General features: G+C 49.7%; 1 protein-coding gene and 1 pseudogene across 1 annotated transcript in view; both read right to left on the bottom strand.

Annotated features, from left to right (window-relative positions):
* FAM83F (family with sequence similarity 83 member F) overlaps positions 1-23044 on the bottom strand; it is a 33446-nt gene that overhangs the window by 7843 nt on the left and 2559 nt on the right. The window contains exons 2-3 of the mRNA XM_043562668.1: positions 3028-3195; positions 2368-2489 (exon numbers count right to left, since the gene is read on the bottom strand). Of these exons, the coding sequence (XP_043418603.1) occupies positions 2368-2489; positions 3028-3195 (290 nt within the window). The remainder of the gene's footprint in view (positions 1-2367; positions 2490-3027; positions 3196-23044) is intronic.
* On the bottom strand, positions 1562-2324 carry LOC122472790 (annotated as a pseudogene).

Raw genomic sequence — 23044 nt, 5'->3', positions numbered from 1 at the left:
TCTACCGACCCACATCTTTCCTCCCTCTTTTCCAGGTCTTGGCCTCAAATGCAGAAAGCAGGCAAGGGCATGGGAAGTCAGGCCGGGATTCCAACCTGGTTTCTTTTTTTTTTTCCTAGATACATATTATTTATTTAATCATTTAATTATTTAATTACCTATCTATCTATTTATTTATATTTTAAAGTTTATATCCAAGTTAGTTAGCATATAGTGCACTAATGATTTCAGGAGATTTCTGTGATTCACCCCCTACGTATAACACCCAGTACTCATCCCAACAAGTGTCCTTAATGCCCCTTACCCATTTAGCCCATTCCCCCCGCATACAACCCTCCAGCAACCCTCAGTTTTTTCTCTATATTTAAGAGTCTCTTATGTTTTATCCCCCTCCCTGTTTTTATATTCTTTTTGCTTCCCTTCCCTTATGTTTATCTGTTTTGTATCTTAAATTCCACATATGAGTGAAGTCGTATATTTGTCTTTTTCTCACTAATTTTGCTTAGCATAATACCCTCTAGTTCCATCTACATAGTTGCAAATGGCAAGATTTCATTCTTTTTGATTGCTGAGTAATATTCCATTGTATATATACACACCACATCTTCTTTATCTACTCATCTGTCGATGGACATTTGGGCTCTTTCCATACTTGGCTATTGTCGATAGGGCTGCTATAAACTTTGGGGTGCACCTGCCCCTTTGAAACCACACACCTGTATCCCTTGGATAAATACCTAATAGTGCAATTGCTGGGTCATAGGGTAGTTCTATCTTTAACTTTTTTGAGGAGTCTCCATACTGTTTTCCAGGGTGGCTACACCAGTTTGCGTTCCCACCAACCTGGTTTGTACCCTTGTATGCCTTGTAATGTGGGGCTCATAGGACATACAGTCACAAAGGTACTGTGAGGCTCAGGTGTGATACCATGTAGACAACATTTAGTTCAGTCCCTGGCACACACATTTTAATAAGTGATATGCTGCTATTGTTAATATCATTCCAATAATTCCATGATTAGCTCCTCTCTAGGTTTTTAGAGCACTTAATGTCTGCAAACCACTACACTTTAACCATGTAAGAGGACTTATGACATTTGTTGATTGTTTCCTGTGCCCAGGTCTCTTTCCTCACCCAGATTTTAGTACACTTGGAGGGCAAAGACTGCTGAGATATAGTCTCTCGTGTTCCTGGTAATTTATTTCTGAATCAGAATTTGGGAGACATTGCCTCCACACCATACCCTTACCTTTTTTTTTTTTTTTTGGCATGTGAAAAGTAAAAAAACATTTTTTTAATGTTTATGTATTTTTGAGAGAGAGAGAGAGAGAGAGAGAGAGAGCGAGAGAGCGAGCATGAGCAGGGGAGGGGCAGAGAAAGAGGGAGACACAGAATCAGAAGAAGGCTCCAGGCTCTGAGCTGTCAGCACAGAGCCTGATGTGGGGCTTGAACTCACGAGTGGTGAGATCATGACCTGAGCCATAGTCAGACGCTCAACCAACTGAGCCACCCATGTACCCCTTGTGAAAATTTATTATTGTCATGTTTTCACTAGCAGGACTTACGATCTTGGTCTTTCCTACTTGCCTTTGTGTAAAGGCCAAAAGAGAGACAGTGGCTACTTTGACGACCTTAAAGTGAACACCAGGAAGGTCACCGACAGCATGACCTTGGCGACCAAATCCGGCAACCAGAACCTCATCGTTTTCCTCAATAAAATTCAAACAACTACCACTGGGCACAAAGGCTGTGATTTTTTTTTTTTTTTTTTTTTTTTTTTGCCATTCTTGACCAAATGGACCCTGACATACTTCCTGATGGCAGAATTTGGCTGCTTGGCTTCAACCCTTACTTTTCCCAGTACGATTCCCTTTACGTGGGAAGCACCTGCAAAGGCTTGGCCTTCAGGGCTGTGCCCAAGTGGGCTTCTTTGTCCTGTTCACAATGTCACTTCTGATCTCCGTTGGTGGCTACGGAGCTTCCTGGCAGAATGAAGACTGCAACGTTTACTCATCCTGCTGGTACCACGGGCCTGGGCAAAAGAGACCACACCCTCACATTTCTTTCCCAGATCTGGTCCATTCTGCTTCCTACTTGTCCCAACAACTAGCCTCAAAATGCAACCCGTTGCTGTGGACCATGAAAGGCAGACCGTTCTTGATGCCCAGTAAGAGTTGACCCTCTTTTTGGAATAATCCAGTATCCAGAAATTTTGAAGGAAGGGACTGGCCAGGAGGCTCTTGTCATTAGATCAGACAATGTGTCTTAAACCCATGACTATGGAGACTCCAGCCCAGTCTTCCACATTGTATATTTGTTACACAAAAAAAGACCTCCTGGACCATTCTCTGTCTTGGCCCAACTCACCTGTAAGATCCAGTGGCTACTTTTTCACCATCTACCATTAGGAACTTTGATGACAGGGTCCCCTTGACCTTCCCCATGGGCATGTAGAAGCCAACACCTGTCACAGAGCGGACACGGATGTTCTGTTGAGAAGAGAAAGGCACTGTCATTCAGGCTGGGGGCCTCTGAGGTTTTGTGTGGGCAGAGAAAGAACCCTCTTGTTCATGGAACCCTGCCTATTGACTCCTGTCTATACTAGACTCTACTTTCTACAGCCTTAGAACTGGAACCCCATTTGAAGAGCAGGAGGAAATTAGCAAATCTTGCTTTGAATATGGATGAGCCCAGAGTAGTTCCTTCCTGTTCCAAAAGCTCCCCAGAAGAGAATCACAGTCCTAGCTTTGACCCTGACAGTGACTCTGCAGCGTTAGCTCCCCAGGACTGGGCCAGAGCTGCCTCTTTAGCCTCAACCGTCTTGAGATAAAATTTAAGCTGGGCATATAATTTAGGGTTATCAATTCACAGGGCAAGGCTTTAGACAGAAAGAAAGGGGTTGAGGTCTTGATGTTCATCTGTGTCCCTGAACTGGGGAAGAAGTAGAGGAAGAGAGAGAGGCAGACTCTATCTCACCTCCTGCCCTTCCTCCCCACCCTTCACCCTTACCCCCGTGGTACAACTTACCCGAATACGGTAGTCGGCAAGCTCCAGGCCCTGACACATCTCCAGGAAAAACTTTACGCCTGCCTCATCCAGGATGATATACACCGGGACCCGGCGCTTAGACGCAGCATCCACGATGTCTTGGAAGATATCACCATCAGTGAAGAGGTCCATGACCACAGCAATGACCTGGGTGTGGAAGGGCACTGGTGAGGCACGTGGTGACTCCACAACTACAGGGATACAGTGTGGCCCAGAGAGGGCCAGCGGGGCCTGGGTAACTGGTGGCCAAGAGTCAAATACCCCATCTGCACCACTCCTGGGTTCTCCACGTCCCTACCCATCTCTGAGCACGTCTGAGCCCGGAGATGGGCTCTGTGCTCTGAGAAATGCCTGGGGGTCCAGGCTGTGCTACTTGTACTTCTCCCTGGACAAATCTCCACCATCCCACCCTGGGCATTCTCCGGCAGCTTTTCTGAAGCCAGATCAGGGCAATCTAGGAGGCTGAGGAGAGATGGTCCTAGTGACCTAGGGAAACAAGTAGGCAGAAGAAGACGAGGTCACTGAGAGGCACGGGATGGACTGTAGATCTTTTCACACCCACCTCCTTGCAGGCCTGGTTTGTTTTGATCTCCCTATAGCTGTGCGAAGTTCTATGTTCCCCTTGGTGCAGATCCAGGCAGGGCTCCAGGTAGCTCAAACTCCCCTGGCCTCCAAGTGGCCAGGTCATGCGACACGACCCTTGAGTCAAGGTCACAGCCCAGGACTCTTGGTTTCTAAAAGCTAGTCCTGGAAAGTGAGGCCTTCTGTGGCCCGAGGCAGAACTGCCTTTCTAACCTTAGCTTCCTCCATTTTCCTATGCAAACCTGTCTCCTCACCAGCTGCGGGGTTTTCTTGCTGACCCCAAGCACTGTGTGTGTGAAGCAGGGGAAAGGGCCTACTTTGGGGTCAAGAGATCTGGTTATAACAACTTCCTATATTTGTGACCTGAGGCAAGTCACTTAACCTTGGTGAGCCTCTGTTTCCTCATCTGCAAAGCGGGGATACCCTGTACCCTGTACTTTACGCATCTGCCACGGAGATTAGAGATGACGTCCATAAAGCATCAAACACAGTGCCTGGTATGTAGGAAGTCCTAAATAAATGGTAATCGCTGTATGGTTGAGGGAGTCTGTCAGTCATAATTGAAAGCCCCAACTCTGAAATCACACAGAACAGGCCTAGTGTACCAGCTCCGCCACTGACTTATCAGAGCCCCAGCTAATACTAGCACCTGCCTCTAAGGCTTGTTGTGAGGGCTTAGGGAGATGAACCATGAGAGCACTTAGCACAGTACTGGCCCATGGTAAGCTCAGTGAGTAGTACCTTTCATCCCACCACCTTCACATGCGCTCTACCATTACCTCTGCCTCTAGAGACCATCCCCCCGTCCCCATCACACCATTCACACAACATTATTTAAGACTATTCTCAGCTCCTACCTTTCATACTCAATCATCCATGTCAGTTAACATTTACTGAGCTTCACAGGCAGAGGGAGGATCTAAAGACAAATTATAATCCCTAACTTCAAGGGGTTGTTAATCCCCTCGAATGATAAGACGTTTGCACAAAATAACTAAAACGTGAGGCGAAATGAGATAAATGCCTTAAGACATGTACAAATGACATGTGATGTGAGTTCAAGGTTGGTGGGGGCAGGGGAGAAGGAGGAGTGGAGGGAGGCAGGGAAGGAAAGAGATTGCGTGATTACTTCTAGCCAAGGGAGAAGAAAGGCTTCATCAAGGAGGCTGAAACCTGAAGAATGGGCAGCCTCGGGAACAATGAGAAATGAACCGGGAGGTAAACCAAGCAGGCAAGTGGACAGAGCTGCCGTGCATGGGTACGCAGGTTGTGCACTGCACATGGGCTCTGGGCTGACAGAGTGAGTGGAAGATGTGCCTGCCTGAGGAAGGGACGCCTTTTCCTAATCTGCACAAGACTTCCATGTGGGCCAGCAGAAGCCTACAAAGTGGGCATTTCAGGCAAAAAACACAGCATAAACAAAGGCACTGAGGACAGAGACTAACATCACTGAACACTTTCAATATGCTGTGCACAGTTCCAGATGCTTTAGGTAAATTTAATTTTTTTTTTTACATTTATTCATTTTTGAGAGACAGAGAGAGAGCACAAAAACAGGGGAGGGGCAGAGAGAGAGGGAGACACAGAATCTGAAGCAGGCTCCGGGCTCTGAGCTGTCAGCACCAAGCTCGACGCCGGGCTCGAACTCACAAACGGGGAGATCATGACCTGAGCCGAAGTTGGACGTCCAACTGACTGAGCCACCCAGGCGCCCCTAGGTAAATTAAAAAAAAATTTTTTTTCTTTAATGTTTACTCACTTTTGAGAGACAGAGCATGAGTGGGGGAGGGGCAGGGAGAGAGGGAAACACAGAACCCAAAGCAGGCTCCAGGCTCTCAGCTGTTGGCAAGCACAGAGCCCGACATGGGGCTCAAACCCATGGACCGTGAGATCATGCCCTGAACCAAAGTTGGACGCTTAACCAACTGAGCCACTTAGTTGCCTCTCTTTAAGTAAATTTTCTAAATTGATCCTCACCATGAGGAGGACTGTTCTCATTTTACAGATGAGGAAGAAAATGCAAAGGGGCTAAATAATGTGCCGAAGGTCACAGAGTTAGCACGTAGCAGAACAGGGATTTGAACTCAAGTCTCTCTGACTCCAGAGTCTTCCCTTCACTGCACCATACAGGCTTTACAGAGATGGGACAGCTGTAAAATGTCTTAGAGACATCACATCAAAAGCTGGTTCTTTAAAAAGACCAAATAAGAGAGACAAACTTCTGACAAGACTGACAAAAACAGGAAATGCAAATAAAATCGGAGTGAAGAAAGAGAAATAACTATACCAATATTTACTTTTTAAGAAATCGTACTATTGGGGCGCCTGGGTGGCGCAGTCGGTTAAGCGTCCGACTTCAGCCAGGTCACGATCTCGCGGTCCGTGGGTTCGAGCCCCGCGTCGGGCTCTGGGCTGATGGCTCGGAGCCTGGAGCCTGTTTCCGATTCTGTGCCTCCCTCTCTCTCTGCCCCTCCCCCGTTCATGCTCTGTCTCTCTCTGTCCCACAAATAATTAAACGTTGAAAAAAAAAAAAAAAAGAAATCGTACTATTTAAGAAATAGTAAAAAATGGTAAAAAGAATATTAGGACTATTTATACTTTGATGAATTTGAAAATGAAGGTGACATGGTTAATTCGTTAAAAGCAAATTAAACATAATACAGCACAATCCAGTAAGCTTTATCCTAGAAATGTAAGGAGGATTCAACATCAGATAATCTGTTGTTTTAATTTATAACATTCATGGGGTCAAGGAGGGGAAATCACATATTAACAGTTTTTTTAATAGTTTTTTAAAAAGTATTTGATAACATGAGATCCCTGCTTGTGAATAAAATTCTCAAAAAAACCAAGCATAGAAGAAGGGACCTTCCTTCACTTGATAGAGGCTATCTACAAAAAAGCCACATGAGACATGCTGAACAGAAAAACTTGGGGCGCCTGGGTGGCGCAGTCGGTTGAGCGTCCGACTTCAGCCAGGTCACGATCTCGCGGTCCGTGAGTTCGAGCCCCGTGTCGGGCTCTGGGCTGATGGCTCGGAGCCTGGAGCCTGTTTCCGATTCTGTGTCTCCCTCTCTCTCTGCCCCTCCCCCGTTCATGCTCTGTCTCTCTCTGTCCCCCCAAAAATAAAATAAAACGTTGAAAAAAAAAAAAAAAGAAAAACTTTAGATACATTCCCTTTAAGTCTCGAGAACATCAATAATACTGTCACCACTGCTGTGGAGAAGAAAGTATTGGAGGTGCTGACTAATGCAATGCGATGGAAGGAAGGAAGGAAGGAAGGAAGGAAGGAAGGAAGGAGGGAAGGAAGGAAGGAAAGGAAAGGAAGAGAGGAAGAAGAGATAGAAGGATTAGAAGAGACAAAACTACCAGCATGTGGAGATGATATTTTTACAGAAAACCCAGTAAAATGCAGAGGAACACTATTAGAATTAACAGGAGAATTTAACAAGATTTCCAGATATAAGAAAAACTTACAAAGACCAACAGCATTCTTCTGCTACAGTGTCATTCAACTAAAAAAAGGAGAGGGGAGGGGAAAATAAGACCAAAAGTGCAGTTTAGGGCATGTGGTCGGTCAGTTAAGCATCTGACAGTTATGCATCTGACTTCGGCTCGGGTCATGATGATCTCAGGTTTGTGAGTTTGAGCGCCGCATCAGGCTCACTGCTGTGAGTGCAGAGCCTGCTTCGGATCCTCTCTCTCCCTCTCTCTCTGTCCCTCTCCCTTCCCCACTCACTCTCTCTCTCAAAAACAAATAAACATTAAAAAAAGAAATTTAGAAAAGAAATTTAGAAAATTCTATTCAAGGATATTTAAAAATGTGAATAAATGAAGAGATAAAATTGTGTTCATGGATAATATGATTCAATGTTTGAAAAATCGAATTCTCCCCATATTAATAAAATGCAACGCAATTCCAGTGAAAGTCCAGTAACTATTTTTGAAGAACTCAAATACTTCTACGATGCAGGGAAGGCTAAAGATCTACAATAGCGAGGTCAATTTTGAAAAGAAAATCTAGAAGGGACACTTCTACTACCAGATAGTAAGACATACTGCTGAGCCATAGTAATAAGCATTGAGGTGCTGAGGCAGGAAGGAACTAGAAAACAAACTAATGGAACAGAACTGAGAGACCAGAAACAATTATGTGTTATAAACATATAAAACTTTAAGTCTGATAGAGGTGGAATCGCAATTCAGTGTCGAGAAAGGATGTTGCTATGCAGATGTTATTGGGAAATTGGCTTACTATGGAGAGAAAAAGTGTATCCCTGCCTTACGCTATATATAAAGGTGAATTTCAGCTATGCTAAATACCTAAATGGGAAAGATAAAACCAATAAAGGAATTGATAAGATAGGTAAGAGTATTTCTTTTTAAGTTTTATTTACTTAAGTAATCTCTACACCCAACATGGGGCTCAAATTCACAACCCCAAGATCAAGAGTCGCATGCTCTTCTGACTGAGACAGCCAGGCTCCCCAAGAGTACTTCTTAAGAGTCTAAAAGCACAAGTCAAAAGGCAAATGAAATTTAAAAAATAATGCATTTGACAAATTAGGATTTTCTGTTCCTAGGAGAATGCTGTAGACAAAGGTAACTGGCTGGTGACAGGGAAAAGATACTGCAATGTTTACGATCAAAAGGAATTAATACTCTACAAGGGATCCCTGCAAATCAGCAAGAAAAAGACAAGGAACTAATTAGAAAAATGGGCAAAGGGTAGGAACAGGCAATTCCTAGAGGAGATACTTGAATGGCTAATAAGTATATAAAGAGAAACAGACCTCATTAGTAATCAGAGAAAAAATCAAATTAAAGCAAAGAGATGAGAGAGGGAGAGAGAGATACTGCTTTACAACTATAAGATTAACTAAAAATGAGAAACCTGGATAATCCTAAATTTTGGTATGTGAGGAAAGGGGAAGCTTCATGCACTGCTGGTGGGAGGGGACCTGGGTGCGGCTATTCCCTAGAGCAGTGGGCAGAGCTTGGTGGATTTAAGGAAAATTTAAGTGGTGCATAACTCGAGTCAGCAATGCCACTCTTGGATCTCTTGGATCTGTGCAATACTCTATAAAGGGGCAGGAACAAAGATATTCACTGCAGCTTTCTTTGGGATAGCAAGGAGTTGGCCACAGCTTCGTTGTCCATCTCCAGAAGAATGGGTAAGGAAAATGTGAGGAATGTACATCGCGGAGTACTAGGTAGCCAACAGAGGCAACATACTAGTTCCAGTGCAGAATCTGGATAGTTCTTTTGGAAATGGATAATTTGATTTAAGATGTCAGAGGATGAGATCTACAGCCCAATACCAACTATATAAATAAAAGTACACTACATAAAATAACACTGCATATGTTTTATATATATATACATTATATATATATAAATATATATATATATGTATATAAACTTTATTTATTATTGAGAGACAGAGAGAGACAGAGCCTGAGCATGGGAGGGGCAGAGAGAGGAGGAGGAGACACAGAATGTGAAGCAGGCTCCAGGCTCTGAACTGTCAGCACAGAGCCCGATGCAGGGCTTGAACTCACGAACTGCGAGATCACGACCCAAGGTGAAGTCGGACGGTTAACCAACTGAGCCACCCAGGCTCCCCAATGCTGCATATGTTTTTCAAGGATACAGACATGTGCAGGGATGTATTCTGAGCACATTAGAGTGGCTATCAGTGCAGGGGGGAAGGAATGAGGGAGAAAGTAAAAACAGGAAGGGACTTTCTGTGGATTGATGATGGCAGCTCTGTACTGGAGGTCCAACACACACACACACACACACACACACACACACACACACACACACACCAGTTGGCCCAGAGCAGTTCAGAGTGGTGAGTATAACAGGGTTGGGCTGGATCATGGAGGGTTTGAACTGGACGCTTCAGGCTCTGCTGCATCAGAACACGCTTCCCCCCATCTTGCAGGGCTTCTGATACCTTACGTCCCAAGTGCCATCTGAGGCCGGAGGCCGTTGCTCATTTCCAAGCTGTGCACAGTGTCCAGCTCAGAGGCAGCCCTCAATGCATCGCTGGGGAGCACTTGACTGGCTCTAAGGTGCTTCTGGATTCACACTCTTGCTTTCCTTTCGTAATTGCAAAAGCAAGCAGGGAGCTGGAAGCCCTCATGGCAACCCACCCCCACCTAGTGGAGGATGTGATGTGAACGGACCACAATTCCCGGGGCCCCTCCCCCCCCTTTCAGGAGGCTTGGTCTGCGGCACCCTGGTGAGAGCCAGCCATCTGTGTCACTACCAATTAAACAGTGAAATATCTGTAGTGGGAAGAGAAATCAATTGCTCTCTGACTCCTGCAATCTCGTTGTGGAGGAGAGGTGATAATTACCGTCCGCTTTGGTCCCTGCGGGCACTGCCTGACATTCAGCTTCAACCCCAGGAACACCAGCTCCCAAATCTCTCTGCCGTGGTGTTTAACGGGCCACGTGATCCTCCGCACCAAACCCAACTTGGAGACTCCCGGTGCCAATGGAAAATGGGATTTTAAAAGAAGGACGTCACAGGCTCAGAACCCGGGGAGGCAGATTTCATCAGGAGAGAAAAGTCACCTCCGCCCCCAGCAGGTTCCCAGTGTCCTTTCCCTGGTTACCCACTGATGTGCAGCACCCAGAGAGAGAGGTTAATTTGAGGTGGCAGGAGTTTTTAGAAGCTGTTGCAGGCACTGGCAAAGAGGCTCTGAGGCTGCAATACTGCTCATCAGGTGTTTGGTTAGCTTAACATCTCCTCCTCCGATATCCTGCCTCAGCGTAGGGACAGGGGATCATGGAGAATCTCCCTCTATCTGTCATTTGCCTTTAATTAAACTGCCAGCTTTTCAGATGCTCTGTCTGGATTCCCTAATTACCGTGAGATAATAAAACTCCAAAAAGGACCCGACCTTCCCCAGGCACTCCAAGGCAGCTCCTCTCAAGACCCCTCCTGTGTTTGGATGACCCAGTCTAGCTGTGTGGTGTGGATCTCACCAGCCTGCCCCACGGGCACTTCCAAAATCAACATCCTTTGAGTCACCCTGTCCAGAAGCCCGAGTCTACTGGCCTCCTCCTCCTCCCCACTGACCACATCCAGTTGGTCGCCAAGTCCAGCAGGTCCTACCTGCTCCGTGCACCTGCTCTGGGTCAACTACTTTCTGTTCCCACTGCACTGCTGCTCCCACTCAGGCCCCCTCATTTCCTACCAAATTTCTGGAACAGCTTCCTAACCAGTCTCTCCTACGAGTCTCTGTGCTCCAATTCATTCTCCAGGGCAGGGATTTCCCCCAGACAATGGCCTCACGAACCAGTGGGTCCCAGAGCCCTCCCTCCTCCTTAGCTCAGCACTTGAAGGGCCTTATGATTGGCCCCTTTCTTCGTCTCCAGCCTCATCTTAGGCCACCTCACCTCTGTCCTTACAATTACCGTAGCACAGGGTTTCCCTACAGTGTCACTATTGACCTTTTGGGGCCCATATTTCTTTGTTGTGGGGGCTGTACTGTGCATGGCAGGATATTTAGCAGCATGGTGGTAGTAGTGTCATTCAGAGTGGCGACAACCAAAAATGTCTGTAGACGCTGATAAGTGTCTCCGGGGGGCAAAGTTGCATCTCCCTCACCCCCCACTCTCTTTTGAGAACCTTTACACGTATCAGGCAGTTTTGAGTTCTTTTGTTCCTCCTCCTTTCATACCCCTTTGAAACTCCTATGCAGCTTTCGAGGCTCAGGCAAGAATTTCTCGAACTTCTCCCTACCCAGCAATGCTTGCCACTCCCTGCTTCCTGCCCACACTGGATTCCAGGCAAGTCAGAGGTCCGACACTTTGTTGTAACATCTGCTGACCGGCTCTGTCCCTTACTGGGCTGTGGCTCCTGGATGGCAGGGACCATCTGATTTCCCTCAGAATCTCTACCCTCGGGGGCTGTCTCAACACCAGGTCAGTTCTCTGTGTTTGTGAAGTGAATATCTGAATGTACTTGTGGGGTGCAGATGTAGCTTTATAGTTATCTCTTTTATTTCGTTAATGACAAGGCACTGGGGTGGAGGAAAAAAATAATACTGAGCAATATTCTTGGTTAGATCATCTTGCTGGAAGGCAGAGTTAAAGATCTTCCTCAAGGGCTGCGATGCCTGGGTGGCTCAGATAAGCATCTGACTCTTGGTTTCAGCTCAGATCATGATCTCATGGTTCGTGAGTTCAAGCCCCGCATCGGGCTCTGCACTTTCAGGGCAGATCTTGCTTGGGATTCTCTGTCTCCCTCTCCCTCTGCCCCTCCTCTGTACTCTCTCTCCCTCTCTCTCAAAATAAATATAAAAAATAAACATTAAAAAAAGAAAGATCTTCCTCAGGGGTGCAGAGAAGGGGAAAGAAGTTGGAACCTTTTAGGACTGCCACCTCAGCCACAGCTCAAAGGTCTGATCTCTTTGCCTCTGTTCTACCCACCCAAGATCGTAAAGGAGCAGCCAGTCCGTAAGTGAGGACAGTTCTCAACCAAGGGGTAGGGGTAGAAGTCTGCACCAAGTACATCAGGCCAGGAAGCAGGGCTGCAACCAGCACGTAGAGCAGCCACCTTCGTGAAAATTACAAAAGAGAGCCTGTCCTCCGCGTAATGAGATGCAGGGCCCTAAGTGGAGCCTGGGCTGCGTGTCAGTCCTGCAAAGCCTCTCGGTTGTACCTGTGTGCCGGGCACAGGCTGCACCTCTGTACTTAGCCCCCGCACTGAAGGACATTTCAGACACAAAGAATCTCAGAGGTAGAAGGAAACTTCTACAGCTAGAGCCCGGCTCCAAGGTTAATTTACTCTGTTGGGCAGAGATGGGACTAAAGCCTGGGCCTGACCCCAGTCCTGAGCTTCCCTACAGCACTAAGCTGTCCCCGGCCCTCTCACCAAGTGATGGGGACAGGGCAGCTCTGGGCACGGATCTACTCTGGCTGGGACCCCAGGCCACCTGAAGTCACACAAAACCAGGATGCTTCAGTAGAGCGGGACAATGCCACTCTCTCCCTCACTGCTTCCCGCCCCCCCCCCCCCCCCGGGCTCTGCTGACGTGGAGCTGTAGGCACTGGGCAGGGAGGGGCACAGGCCAGGCCTGTTCGTTGCAGGGGTGCCAGCTGCCGGTCATGTTCTTCTGGGGAGGGAGGAAGGAAGGAAGCCCACCAAGGCACAGAGGTCGTTCAGGTTCCCACTGACTACATGAGAGCCTGGGGCCTGACGTTTACCTTCCAGGGCTGCTGGGAGGTTCAGATGAGGTCATGCTCACAAAATCCCACCAAAAAGCTGCGTGGTTATGAGGGGTCATTAAACTCACTATAGGGTGAAGGAGGCTAACTCCCACACCTAAAGCCCTAAGGTTCCTTGGGGTAGGGAGGGCAGCAGCTGGCCCTCTGTCTGGCAGCCCAGGGGAGTCAGTTTGTCTGGGAACAGTGAGTAGTCCTTCCCTTTCCCGTGGAGGGTAGTGCTGGGTCGGGCAGCCAGCAGTCTCCTCTGATCTCCGCAGAGGGACCAAGGTCTACAGGACAGTGGTTGTCAGACTTCAGCGTATAAAGGGTCATCTGGGGTGGGTTAGGGACGGGGATGTGCCTGTTGAATGTGCAGCTTCAAGGGCCCCATCCGCAGAGATTCGGATCCAGCGGGTCCTTAAATAATACATTTTAGCAACACCCTTCCCCTGCAGGGGATCTGAACGCAGGTGGTGGATGGCCTGACTGCTGTTTGCAAGAGAATCTGCTCTCTGGAAGCAGAAAGTCTTACTGGTTGTACCGCCTTGAGCGAGTCATTTCATCTAAGCACCAGTTTCCTCATTTTGAAACGGGGAGGTGATGCCTTCACCGGGTTGTTCTGGGTTTTTAGTGAGATAATGTGGGCGGCTCAAGGAGCTGGGCGCTTGGCCTGTTGTGAGCAGTAGGTAAATACTGGTGCCGTTTTCTCTCCTCAGAGACTGAACCCTGAACAAAGGGGCCACCACTTCAGAGGAGGGGTGACAGAGGAGAGAGCCAGTGAGGGGGGGGGGGGGGGCGAGCTCCCAGGGAGCCGGGCCGCCAGGAGCCGCCCGCAGGCTCAGACATCAAGGTGGAGATGTTTTTCCTTTGCTCAATACCATGCCCAGCAGGCCCAGCCTGGGGTGGTGATTAAAGCCTAGACAACACTACACTTGCAGAAAGGTCAGAACTTGAGCTAATTGAGGGGAAGGGCAGCTCAATTAAGTGAAGAGCCTGTACAGTGCACTGTTCCTCGAGCAGTGCTGGGTGTCTGTACTTGCACATGGACCAGCGGGAACACCATAAGCAACAACCGCCTGAGTAGGGAGGACCTGGAAGTGGTCCCCGGGAATCTCACGGTCATAGGGGCTAACGCAGCCCTGCAAGCCTGCCGTGGCAGGACAGAAACTCCCTCGGGGATGGCGGGGGGGGGGGGGGGGGGGGCTCTCAGCACTCTGGGTACACCAGACTTATTGTTGTCATCAAGGCTTCAACAGGCTCCGTTGGAATTATCACCAATTCAGCACACGTAGGGTGTGAACGACTGAATAAGAAAGCTTTGTGTTGAGCTCCCTGGGGTCAAAGGAGAGCGGAGCCAACAGGGGAGGCCTGCACAGGGGAACACTGCCTGGCCTCGCCCTGCCCCACCCTGGGCTCCAGATTCATTCTGCTAAATCCCTGGTCCAAGAGTGTATTGCAGGGGGACAAGCAGACTTTGGAGCCAGGGATCCCACGCTGGCGGCGAGACCTCTGAATTCTACCCCACGGTTCCTGTGAGGAAGCACAGGAATGCAGAGATTCCCCCGGATGGCCAGGCCCTGCCCTTTCTCGCTGAGCACACGGCAGGTGCTCAGGGTCAGCTTGATGGGATACAGCTCACTCCGTCCCTCTCAGGCCCTCTCCCTCCTGGCAGGTGGACCCAACAACACAACCCGAAACATGTCATTCCTCTGCTCAAACGCTGGCCCCAGGCTGCCTACAGAATTAAGCCTTTAGCCCAGCTGAAGACCCCTCACGTGCTTCCAACCCACTCCCTCCCCTGACAATAAACTCCCACCACACCAGATGCTCTACGTTCTCCAACCACACCAGCAACCCCCTCACACCCCCCCCCCCCTGCACAACTCGTGCCCTAACTCATGCTGCCACCACCCTATCCCTGCGGTGACTGGACCGCCCTTTCGCTGTTGAGGGCCCTAATTCACTCTTCCCAGAGGCCCTCCCAGGATCATTTCCTGTCCTCAGTCCCGAGGATGGGCGGTGTTTGCCCTAGATGCTTGTCTGCTCAGGCCTGTGTCTGTCCTGAGCACCTGAGGGGTGGGGGCAGAGACCCGTCATTCCTTCCAATCCAGGACCTGACACTGAATGTTCCAACAACACCTCCGGAGTAGGGGGCTCCCCTCGGGATGCTGAGGAAGCAGTCTGGACCAGAGCCCTGGCCTACCAAGAGGGCAGAGCCAAGACCAGAAGGGGCCCTGTTCTCCGCCTGGAGGCCAAGTTGCCCCCATTCCGCCAGCAGGGCATGTGCGCTTTGTCAGCTGAAGCTTCCCAGCTGTCTGTAGCCAGCTTACATTGTTTCGAGCTCACTAATTAGTCGTCATTAAACACCAGGCTCCCTGGATGCACTGGCAGCCGCAGAGCCCAATTCCACCCGGCCAGGCTGCCTCCTCTCCCAGACCGCCCGGCCTCTGTGCCAGGCTCTGCTCCCGACCCCGCGGGTCATGTCTCCCTGCTTGTGCCACTGGGACTCATTCCCCGTTGATGTGACCCTATGAGACCGTCTCCCTCTCAACACCCATACCCCAAACTAAGTTGATGAAGGGGACAATACAAAGGAGACCCAGGCCGGCTCTCCAGAGACAGAGAAAAGACTGTACCCACGTGAGCAAGGTCAACTAATTCAGCCGTGAAGAGCCATATGTGACCCGCTAGGGAGTAAGCATAGCAATTCTTCTTAAGATCCTAGGCCAGCTTTTCCGTGCCCCACGGCGGGCTTCTGGGATGACTTCCCTGCATTAAGTTGGTGTTAATTAGTGAAAATTATCTAATACAAGCTCGTTTTAACATTAGCTTAAAGCTAAACATAATTAGGAAGATAAATCAGCTGCTAAAAAAAAAAAAATTCCGGTGAAGATACACAGATGATTTTTAGGATCAGCTGCTGGCCTGGGTTGCTGGTCTGGAGCTCTGAGTGCTAGACAATATGTGGGTGGAGCCAGGCAGGACTGGAAAGTACCTGTTGAGGTATTTCTTGATCATCCAAGAAGGCAAGGCAACTGGAACTGGCAGTTTACCCGGGAGGTTCTGAGCAGCAGAAAGGATAACTTTGTGGCCACTGCCAGGTGATGCTACCTGGGAGGGCTTCCCCAGAGAGGCACATGGAGAGTGCAGGGAGGGGTGCGTTGGGGAGTGCTGTCTGGAGGGCGTTGGGGTGCAGGGAATGAAGTGAATCCATGCATTCCCTGGCCTCTGGCCTTGCACGACCCCGCCCTTGGCCTGCCCGCCCTCCCAGACTGGCTGCTTTCGCTGTCAGTTCCTGGGAGGCCTCTGCTCCCCTGCAGCTCCGTGGGAATCAGACTTGGTTCCATCCAGCTCCGCTAGCTACCAGCGGTGTGACCTTATCCTCTCTGAGCCTCAGTCTCCTCATCTGTAAAATGGAAAGTTGCGGGCTTGTTGTGAAAATTAAATGAAATAATATATTCTTAAAGAGCTGGCACTGCATGTCTGACATTTAAGTGCCCAAATGACAGCTATCGACTCCTCCCCCAAATGCCCTACAGCTTGTCTTTTTAGCTCCATTAGACTTAAGGTCAGGGTCCACGTTTTATTCCACTGTATATTTCTTGAACCTGGCATGTAGTAGGTTCCCAGTAAAACATATTGAATGAATGAACAAATGTGTGGAAAAGGGAGTTAAGAACACTCATAGTCTGTCCTCAGAGACCCACCAAAAGGTAAAGCACCCTGATCCCTGCCACCTCCCCAAGCATCTGCTGACTCACTGCTAGAAAAGAGAACAAAAAGAATATTTATCTGGAGCCTCCCACATGCCCAGGCAGTACTTTGAGGGGCCCAACAGAGTGATGACCACCATACAGGCAGTGCCAGGAAGAGCCTCCAGATAACTGGAAACTTGGGCCAGAGAGACTAATAATTAGAAAAGCCATAGGCTTTATTCCAGGGCTAAGATTCTGGGATCATTAGCAAGTCCACAGACTCCACGGATTTCAGAGAAGGAAAAGCCGGCTAAAGCTGACTGGTCATAGCACCTGGGAGGCGAGGTGCGGTGGGGGAGGGATCTAGCAGGGATCGCTAGAGTGACTCAGAGAGGTGGGGGTTGCTCAGGACACCACCAGGAGCACAGGCAGGCAATCAGCCAGGACCCACCCCGCTCGATTGCTCTCTGCCCTGTTCCCCACCTGCCCCCCCAGATTGGAATCCTGCCCAAGAACAGGCTCTGCCTTGTACATTCTGAGAAAAGGGAGGTGGACCTGGCCACCAGCCAAGGTGAGGCAGCACGCTAGGGGTGAGAGTGTGGAAGGACTAGGGGTGCTGGCTGGGAACCCCATCAAGGTCTCAGCTTGTCAGTGAGGTCACAAGTCCCAGGGGGCCATTAAGAGGACAATATAGGACAATGGAGTATTACTCAGCAATCAAAAAGAATGAAATCTTGCCATTTGCAACCACATGGATGAAACTAGAGGGTATTATGCTAAGCAAAATTAGAGAGGCAAAAATCATAGGCCTTCATTCATATGAGGAATTTAAGATACAAAACAGATGAACATAAGGGAAGGGAAGCAAAAATAACATAAAAACAAGGAGGGGGCAAAACATAAGAGACTCTTAAATACAGAGAACAAACTGAGGGTTGCTGGAGGGGTTATGGGTAGGGGGATGGGCTAAATGGGTAAGGGGCATTAAGGAGGGCACTTTTGGGGATGAGCTCGGCATTATACACAGGGGATGAATCACTGGAATCTACTCCTGAAATCATTATTGCTCTATATGCTAACTAACTTGGATATAGATTTAAAAACAAATATAAAATTAAATTAAAGAAATGGAAGAATATAAAAAACAAACAAACAAAAAAGAGGACAATCTAGGTCCCTGGAAGCTACCTACCCTCAGCTTCCAGGTGACGCCTGCCCCAACATCTCCAAGTGGAGAGAACCTTCTCACCCACTCGGCGTAGGTCAGAGCACCTAGCAGCTGTGTACTTGTCCGTCTCCAAACTAGTCTGTGAGCTTCCCAGAGCCTGGCTGGCAACAAATACACGTTGCTTCTGAAAGTTTTAGAGGGAAGAGGTGGCCCCAGAGGGCAGTACCCAAGGGTAATGGCATTTGTAGCAGAAGGACACAAGTCTTGAACTCCAACCTGGGTGGAATCCCGGTCAGCCTCTTAGGAATTCCATGATCTTGTACTTTCCCTGCGCCTCGGGGAAGATAGCGCTTCCCTTGTGAGGTGTTGAGGAGTGGATTAATTAAAGGAAATAGCGTAGCACCTATCTTTCAACGATGTTAGCCCCTCTTAATAGAAATCCCTTTTATCTGCATACATTACTCCTCTTTTTCAAAGCGCTGTCTCATAGTCTTGCTTTAGAGTCTCAGAGCAATCTTGTGAAAGTTAGAAGGCAAGAATTATCCCCACTCAGAGATGCAGAGACAGAAGCCCAGCAAGGTCAAATGATGTGCCCAAGGTCACCTAGTGGGCAAGGACATAGACAACCTGGGCAAGAATGAGGACACTCTGGCTCCTGGATCCCAACTGGGTACTCCTACCCTTGGCTGTGGCCTGGTCTCCTGAGACTGAGCCTGATAAACCTGGATCTGTTCCCCACAAGACCAAGAGAAGGTCATGAAGAAGGCCCCCCTTTACTGAGGCCCCATCTTCGACCTTTGAGCTCCCTGGGAAACACCCGTCCTCAGAGGTTCAGGGACCCAAAGTGTCAGATTTCAGAGGAACCAAGCCTAGGACTCCTTCTCCTCCAAAGAGAGAAACATGGTCTGTCCCCCTGTGCCCTACTGCCCACCCAGGAAAGCTTTAGTTCTGAGGAATATTTCCAGACTGCCCTCAGGCTCCTTGGGCTGGGTCTCACAGCCAGCCAGCCCTCCTGGATGACAGTGCAATGGGAACACCCTTGGGGATCCCCCATATAGGAACCAGGGCACCTCTGCACCATCCTGTCCTGTCTCTGCCCACGGCAGATCCTAGAGAAGATCTTTGGCTGAGGACTCAGATGCCCCAGCCCCACAAACAGCTGCTACCAAATCAAAGCCAACAGGTAAATGCAGGGGGCTGGGGGACAGTGGGAAGCCGGTCCTCTCTCACTCTAAGGAGGAAAACGGGAAGTACACCTGCACAGGATGCCCAACCCCAACAATGAGAGGTGACTCCTAACTCCCCTAACTCATCTGCTGGCTGCGGCACCCCCACTTCCTGGGAGGAAATTCGGCCACACGTCCCTCCCTTGCTCTGTGAGAAGACAGAGAAGGCAGCAGTTACTTTCCAGAACAATTGACCTTTGTGGAATACTTAACTGGTATCCTTAGCTTTCACACAAATTTCTTCCTTGTTTTTCAATTTTTTTTTTTCAACGTTTATTATTTATTTTTGGGACAGAGAGAGACAGAGCATGAACGGGGGAGGGGCAGAGAGAGAGGGAGACACAGAATCGGAAACAGGCTCCAGGCTCTGAGCCATGAGCCATCAGCCCAGAGCCTGACGCGGGGCTCGAACTCACGGACCGCGAGATCGTGACCTGGCTGAAGTCGGACGCTTAACCGACTGCGCCACCCAGGCGCCCCACTTCCTTGGTTTTCAAAACCATCCAGAAATCTAGGCATTATCCTCCCATTTTGCAGGTCAGGAGCCCCAGAGCAAGAAGTGCTTTACCCAACGGACACAGCCAGTAATTGGCCAGATCTGGAGAGAAACCAAGACCTTTCAACTTAGGAGCCTGTCCTTGACCCTGACATGAAGCTGGGTCTCCACTGCTCAGAAATTCTGGCTCCCGGGATCAGTGACTGAGCATAAAGGAGAGACATTCAGAATCCGTTCAGAATCCAATGGCCAAAGAGCTCAGGGCTTGGCGGGGATGCCGGGACAGGCTGGGGCAAGATCCCGGAAGGGCTGTGAAGCGCTCAGCCAGCCCCTGGAGCGGCAGCTGCACCATTATCCACCAGCCTCGGTGGGACAAGGAGCTTCCCGGGGCTCTGAAAGAAAGCCCGTGCGGAATGGTTATGTGTAAGGAAGAAGGGTCAGGTGGGGCAGACTTCTCTCTTTTTGTTTTTGCATCTGCTTCACGTCTATATCCCAATGCCAAGCATGGGGCCTGGTACGAGACAGTGCTCAGTACTATCTACTGGATGAACTTGAATGAGGGAGGCACCGGCTGAGGCCAATAGGGGAACAGTGGCCAACAGTGGGCTCTACCCAGCGGCACAGGCTGCCACCTGCAAAGGCGAGGCTCCTGGCACCGAGAGCCAGAGACTCCAAGACTTTGCCACACCCCCAGGTCATGTGTTCCCAGCTGTTCACCCCCATCAGCTGCCCAGACCTCTAACCAAGCTGCTGACCTGGCAAACCACACATCTCCTGCTCTGGTGCCTTCTCCCAAATCCCTCTGCCCCTCCCCCCAGTTTAGAGCATTCTCTTCTCTGCTGCCGGACAGTTTATGACAATGGGGATTAAAGGAATCCCCTGGGTAACGTGCAGTTCAGCAGGGGACTTCTCTAGACACTTGCTTTGCTGGAGGGATGGAGAGAAATGGGTGGCCAGCCACTCATACACATCACTGGCCCTCTGTGACGGCTGAGGCCCAGCGAGGCAGACCAAGAGGAGGAAGGTGGACTCTTGGCTCTTCCAAAGCTCTGGGCCCCCAAGGATAAAATGGGCTCTCCCAAAGCGAGCCGTGTGCCAGACACACAGGCGGGACAAACGAGGAGCCACGTCTGAGAACCAAAAGGTCACTTTTGGATTGAAAATTTGATAAAGTGCCAAGAAAGGGGTGGCGCCTGAGCCGGGCCCTGAGGGAAAGGGGACAGAGCTGTCAGCAGGCAGGGGAGGGTAAGGTCAGGCCTGTGGCTCACGGCCCTCTGTCCCCCACCAACCAGGCAGGTCTGATCCTCTTACTGTGACAGGAATGAAGAGTTGCTGGTTAATCAAAGCTGCCTAGGCCACCAGCCTCCCTCTCTTGGGCTGTGTTTGTCATCTTCCCTGACCAGGTACCTGGGGAGGCTGTATAATCTCCTTGTCCTTGGTCTAAAGATAAGTCCTCTCACCCTTCTGGACCTCAGAGGCCTCATCTGAGAAATGAAGATAATATTCTGCCTCACATGATGATTGAGGTTCAAAGGTTGCGGTAGGCAGTGAAATGCATTTGGATGCGGGGCCCAGGAGTGCAGGGCCAAGGGTCAGTCCAGGAGATTGGGGGGGCCGGTAAGTTTTCTATTCCTGAAGCATAGGCAATCTCTCTAAACCCACCCAGCAGCCTCAAAAATGGACACCACCGGGCACGGGGGAGCCTGGGTGCAAAGATGGGTGAGTGCAGGTGCAACCTCAGCCTTCCTGTTGCGTTCAGACACGCTTGTAGCCAGGCCCCGGCATCAAAGGCCCTTCCCTAACCCGGGCCTGGGTTTCTGCCCCTGCTGCCACGCCCGCTGTCAGGCACGCATCCAACTGTATACGCTAATGATGGTTTAGTGGACCATTAGGCTACTTAAGAGCAGGGGTGCGTTTTATGTGTCTGTTTTCTACTAAAGTGCTTAGCACACAGTAACCTGGAGATATCTGTCCCATGATCGGATGAACACTCTCCTCCCAAATCACTAGCCCATCCAAACTGCAGCTGCTTGGTCCTCTCACTTTGCCCTTGTAGATAAGAAGCAAAAGTTTCCCGGTCCACACGTGGTCTTGCTCGAAGTCGACCGCGCCCCCCGCCCCTCCCCTCAGCTCTCTGCAGTTACGATGAGATGATCGCAGCAGTCCACACAGTAGCCATCTCCCCTGGGCATCTCTGCCACCGTGGGACAGGCTAGGGACTCATTTCTCAGTCCCTGAAGGCAGCTTTTCAGCCTGTAGTTTAAGCAAAGTCCATCGTTCAGTGACACTAAAACAAGCAGATCACTCAAGGGGGAAAGAACAGCAGGGAACAAAACCCCACCCCAAAGGTAAACAGGGCCAAATGTTTGAATGCCAGCTATCTAGCACAGCCCCAAGGGCCTTCTTCCATCCACAGAGGCCTAGAGAGCAGGTAATTTGACTGCTGCTTCCAAGGCCGTCCTCCCAGTTTCCCGGGCCACACCTCCACCCACTGGGCTGTGTCCTCACTGCCTCTGCCTCCCCCCCCCCCCCGCCCCACCTCCCATCAGATTTTCAAAGTGTCCCCTAGTTAGGCTCCTTTCTCCATATCTCTGAGGCCCAGGTTCGAAACCCTCACTGGTCTTCGGCTGCGGGCATGTCCCAGCCACTCCCGTTTGTCATTCAGGAGTAAAAATGACAGCATCTCACGAGGTCATTCTGAAGATTAAATGAGATAAAATAGGAAAGCGTCTGGGACACAGTTGGACGTGCATCCCCTCCATAGTCACCCTCATCTAACCATCTCTGGCTGCCCCTTCTGGCCTCACAGCAGGCTGACTCTCCCTGGAGACAAAGGAAACTCCCTGCCTCAGGGTGAAAAGGAAGGGGGAAGAATCTAGTGTAAACCAGCTGGGGTGAGGGTGAAGCAGACAGGGGTCAGAGGGTGTAGCCTGTAGAGCAGAAGCCAGGGATCTGGGTCTTTCCATAACCAACAACATGGCCTTTGGGCAAGCTCCTTTCCTCCTCTGTGCCCCAGTTTCCTCACCTGTGAAACAGGCCAACCTCTCTGGCCTGCCTATTTCACGTGGTCTTTGAGAAGAAGGTGCCGCACAGACGAATATGTGGGGCCCAGAAGGCCTGGGAGTTGGGTGGGCACAGGCAGGGTCAGAAGCTGCCTCTTCCAGGGGGTTGGTCACCTGCTTTGGACTCAGATCCTCGACCCAGGCCCTACACGGTACCAACTCCCACCAGGGTAGCCCTTTCCTCCTGCCAGAGCTGCTTTCTCTTTTGAAGGAAAAATCTCTCATTCCTGCTCCTAAATTCCTTATCGGAGAAATTGCCCATTCCAGTGTCCTTCTCTTTCCGCTTTTCAACTCTGCAATTCACCTCCTTCAGGAAGCCCTCCTAGATTAGGCACATCAGGCTCAAAAACGCTTTTTTCTTCCAGCACATCCCTCGGCATTTAAGTTAACTCTTGGAGGGCAAAGACCACAGCTTAAATCCTTCTATGGCTAGTGCTTGGCACACAGGGCACTCAGGAAATAGCGACTAGTTAAATATGTACATATTGGATGTGTTCACAATTGTTAAAGTTTCTGTTGTTAAATATTTAAAGAGCTAAG

The sequence above is a fragment of the Prionailurus bengalensis genome, chromosome B4 (genome assembly GCF_016509475.1).
Source record: "Prionailurus bengalensis isolate Pbe53 chromosome B4, Fcat_Pben_1.1_paternal_pri, whole genome shotgun sequence".
In the NCBI taxonomy this organism is placed as follows: domain Eukaryota; kingdom Metazoa; phylum Chordata; class Mammalia; order Carnivora; family Felidae; genus Prionailurus; species Prionailurus bengalensis.
Note: the sequence above shows the minus strand (reverse complement) of the source record. Positions and strands in the feature narration are given on the sequence as shown.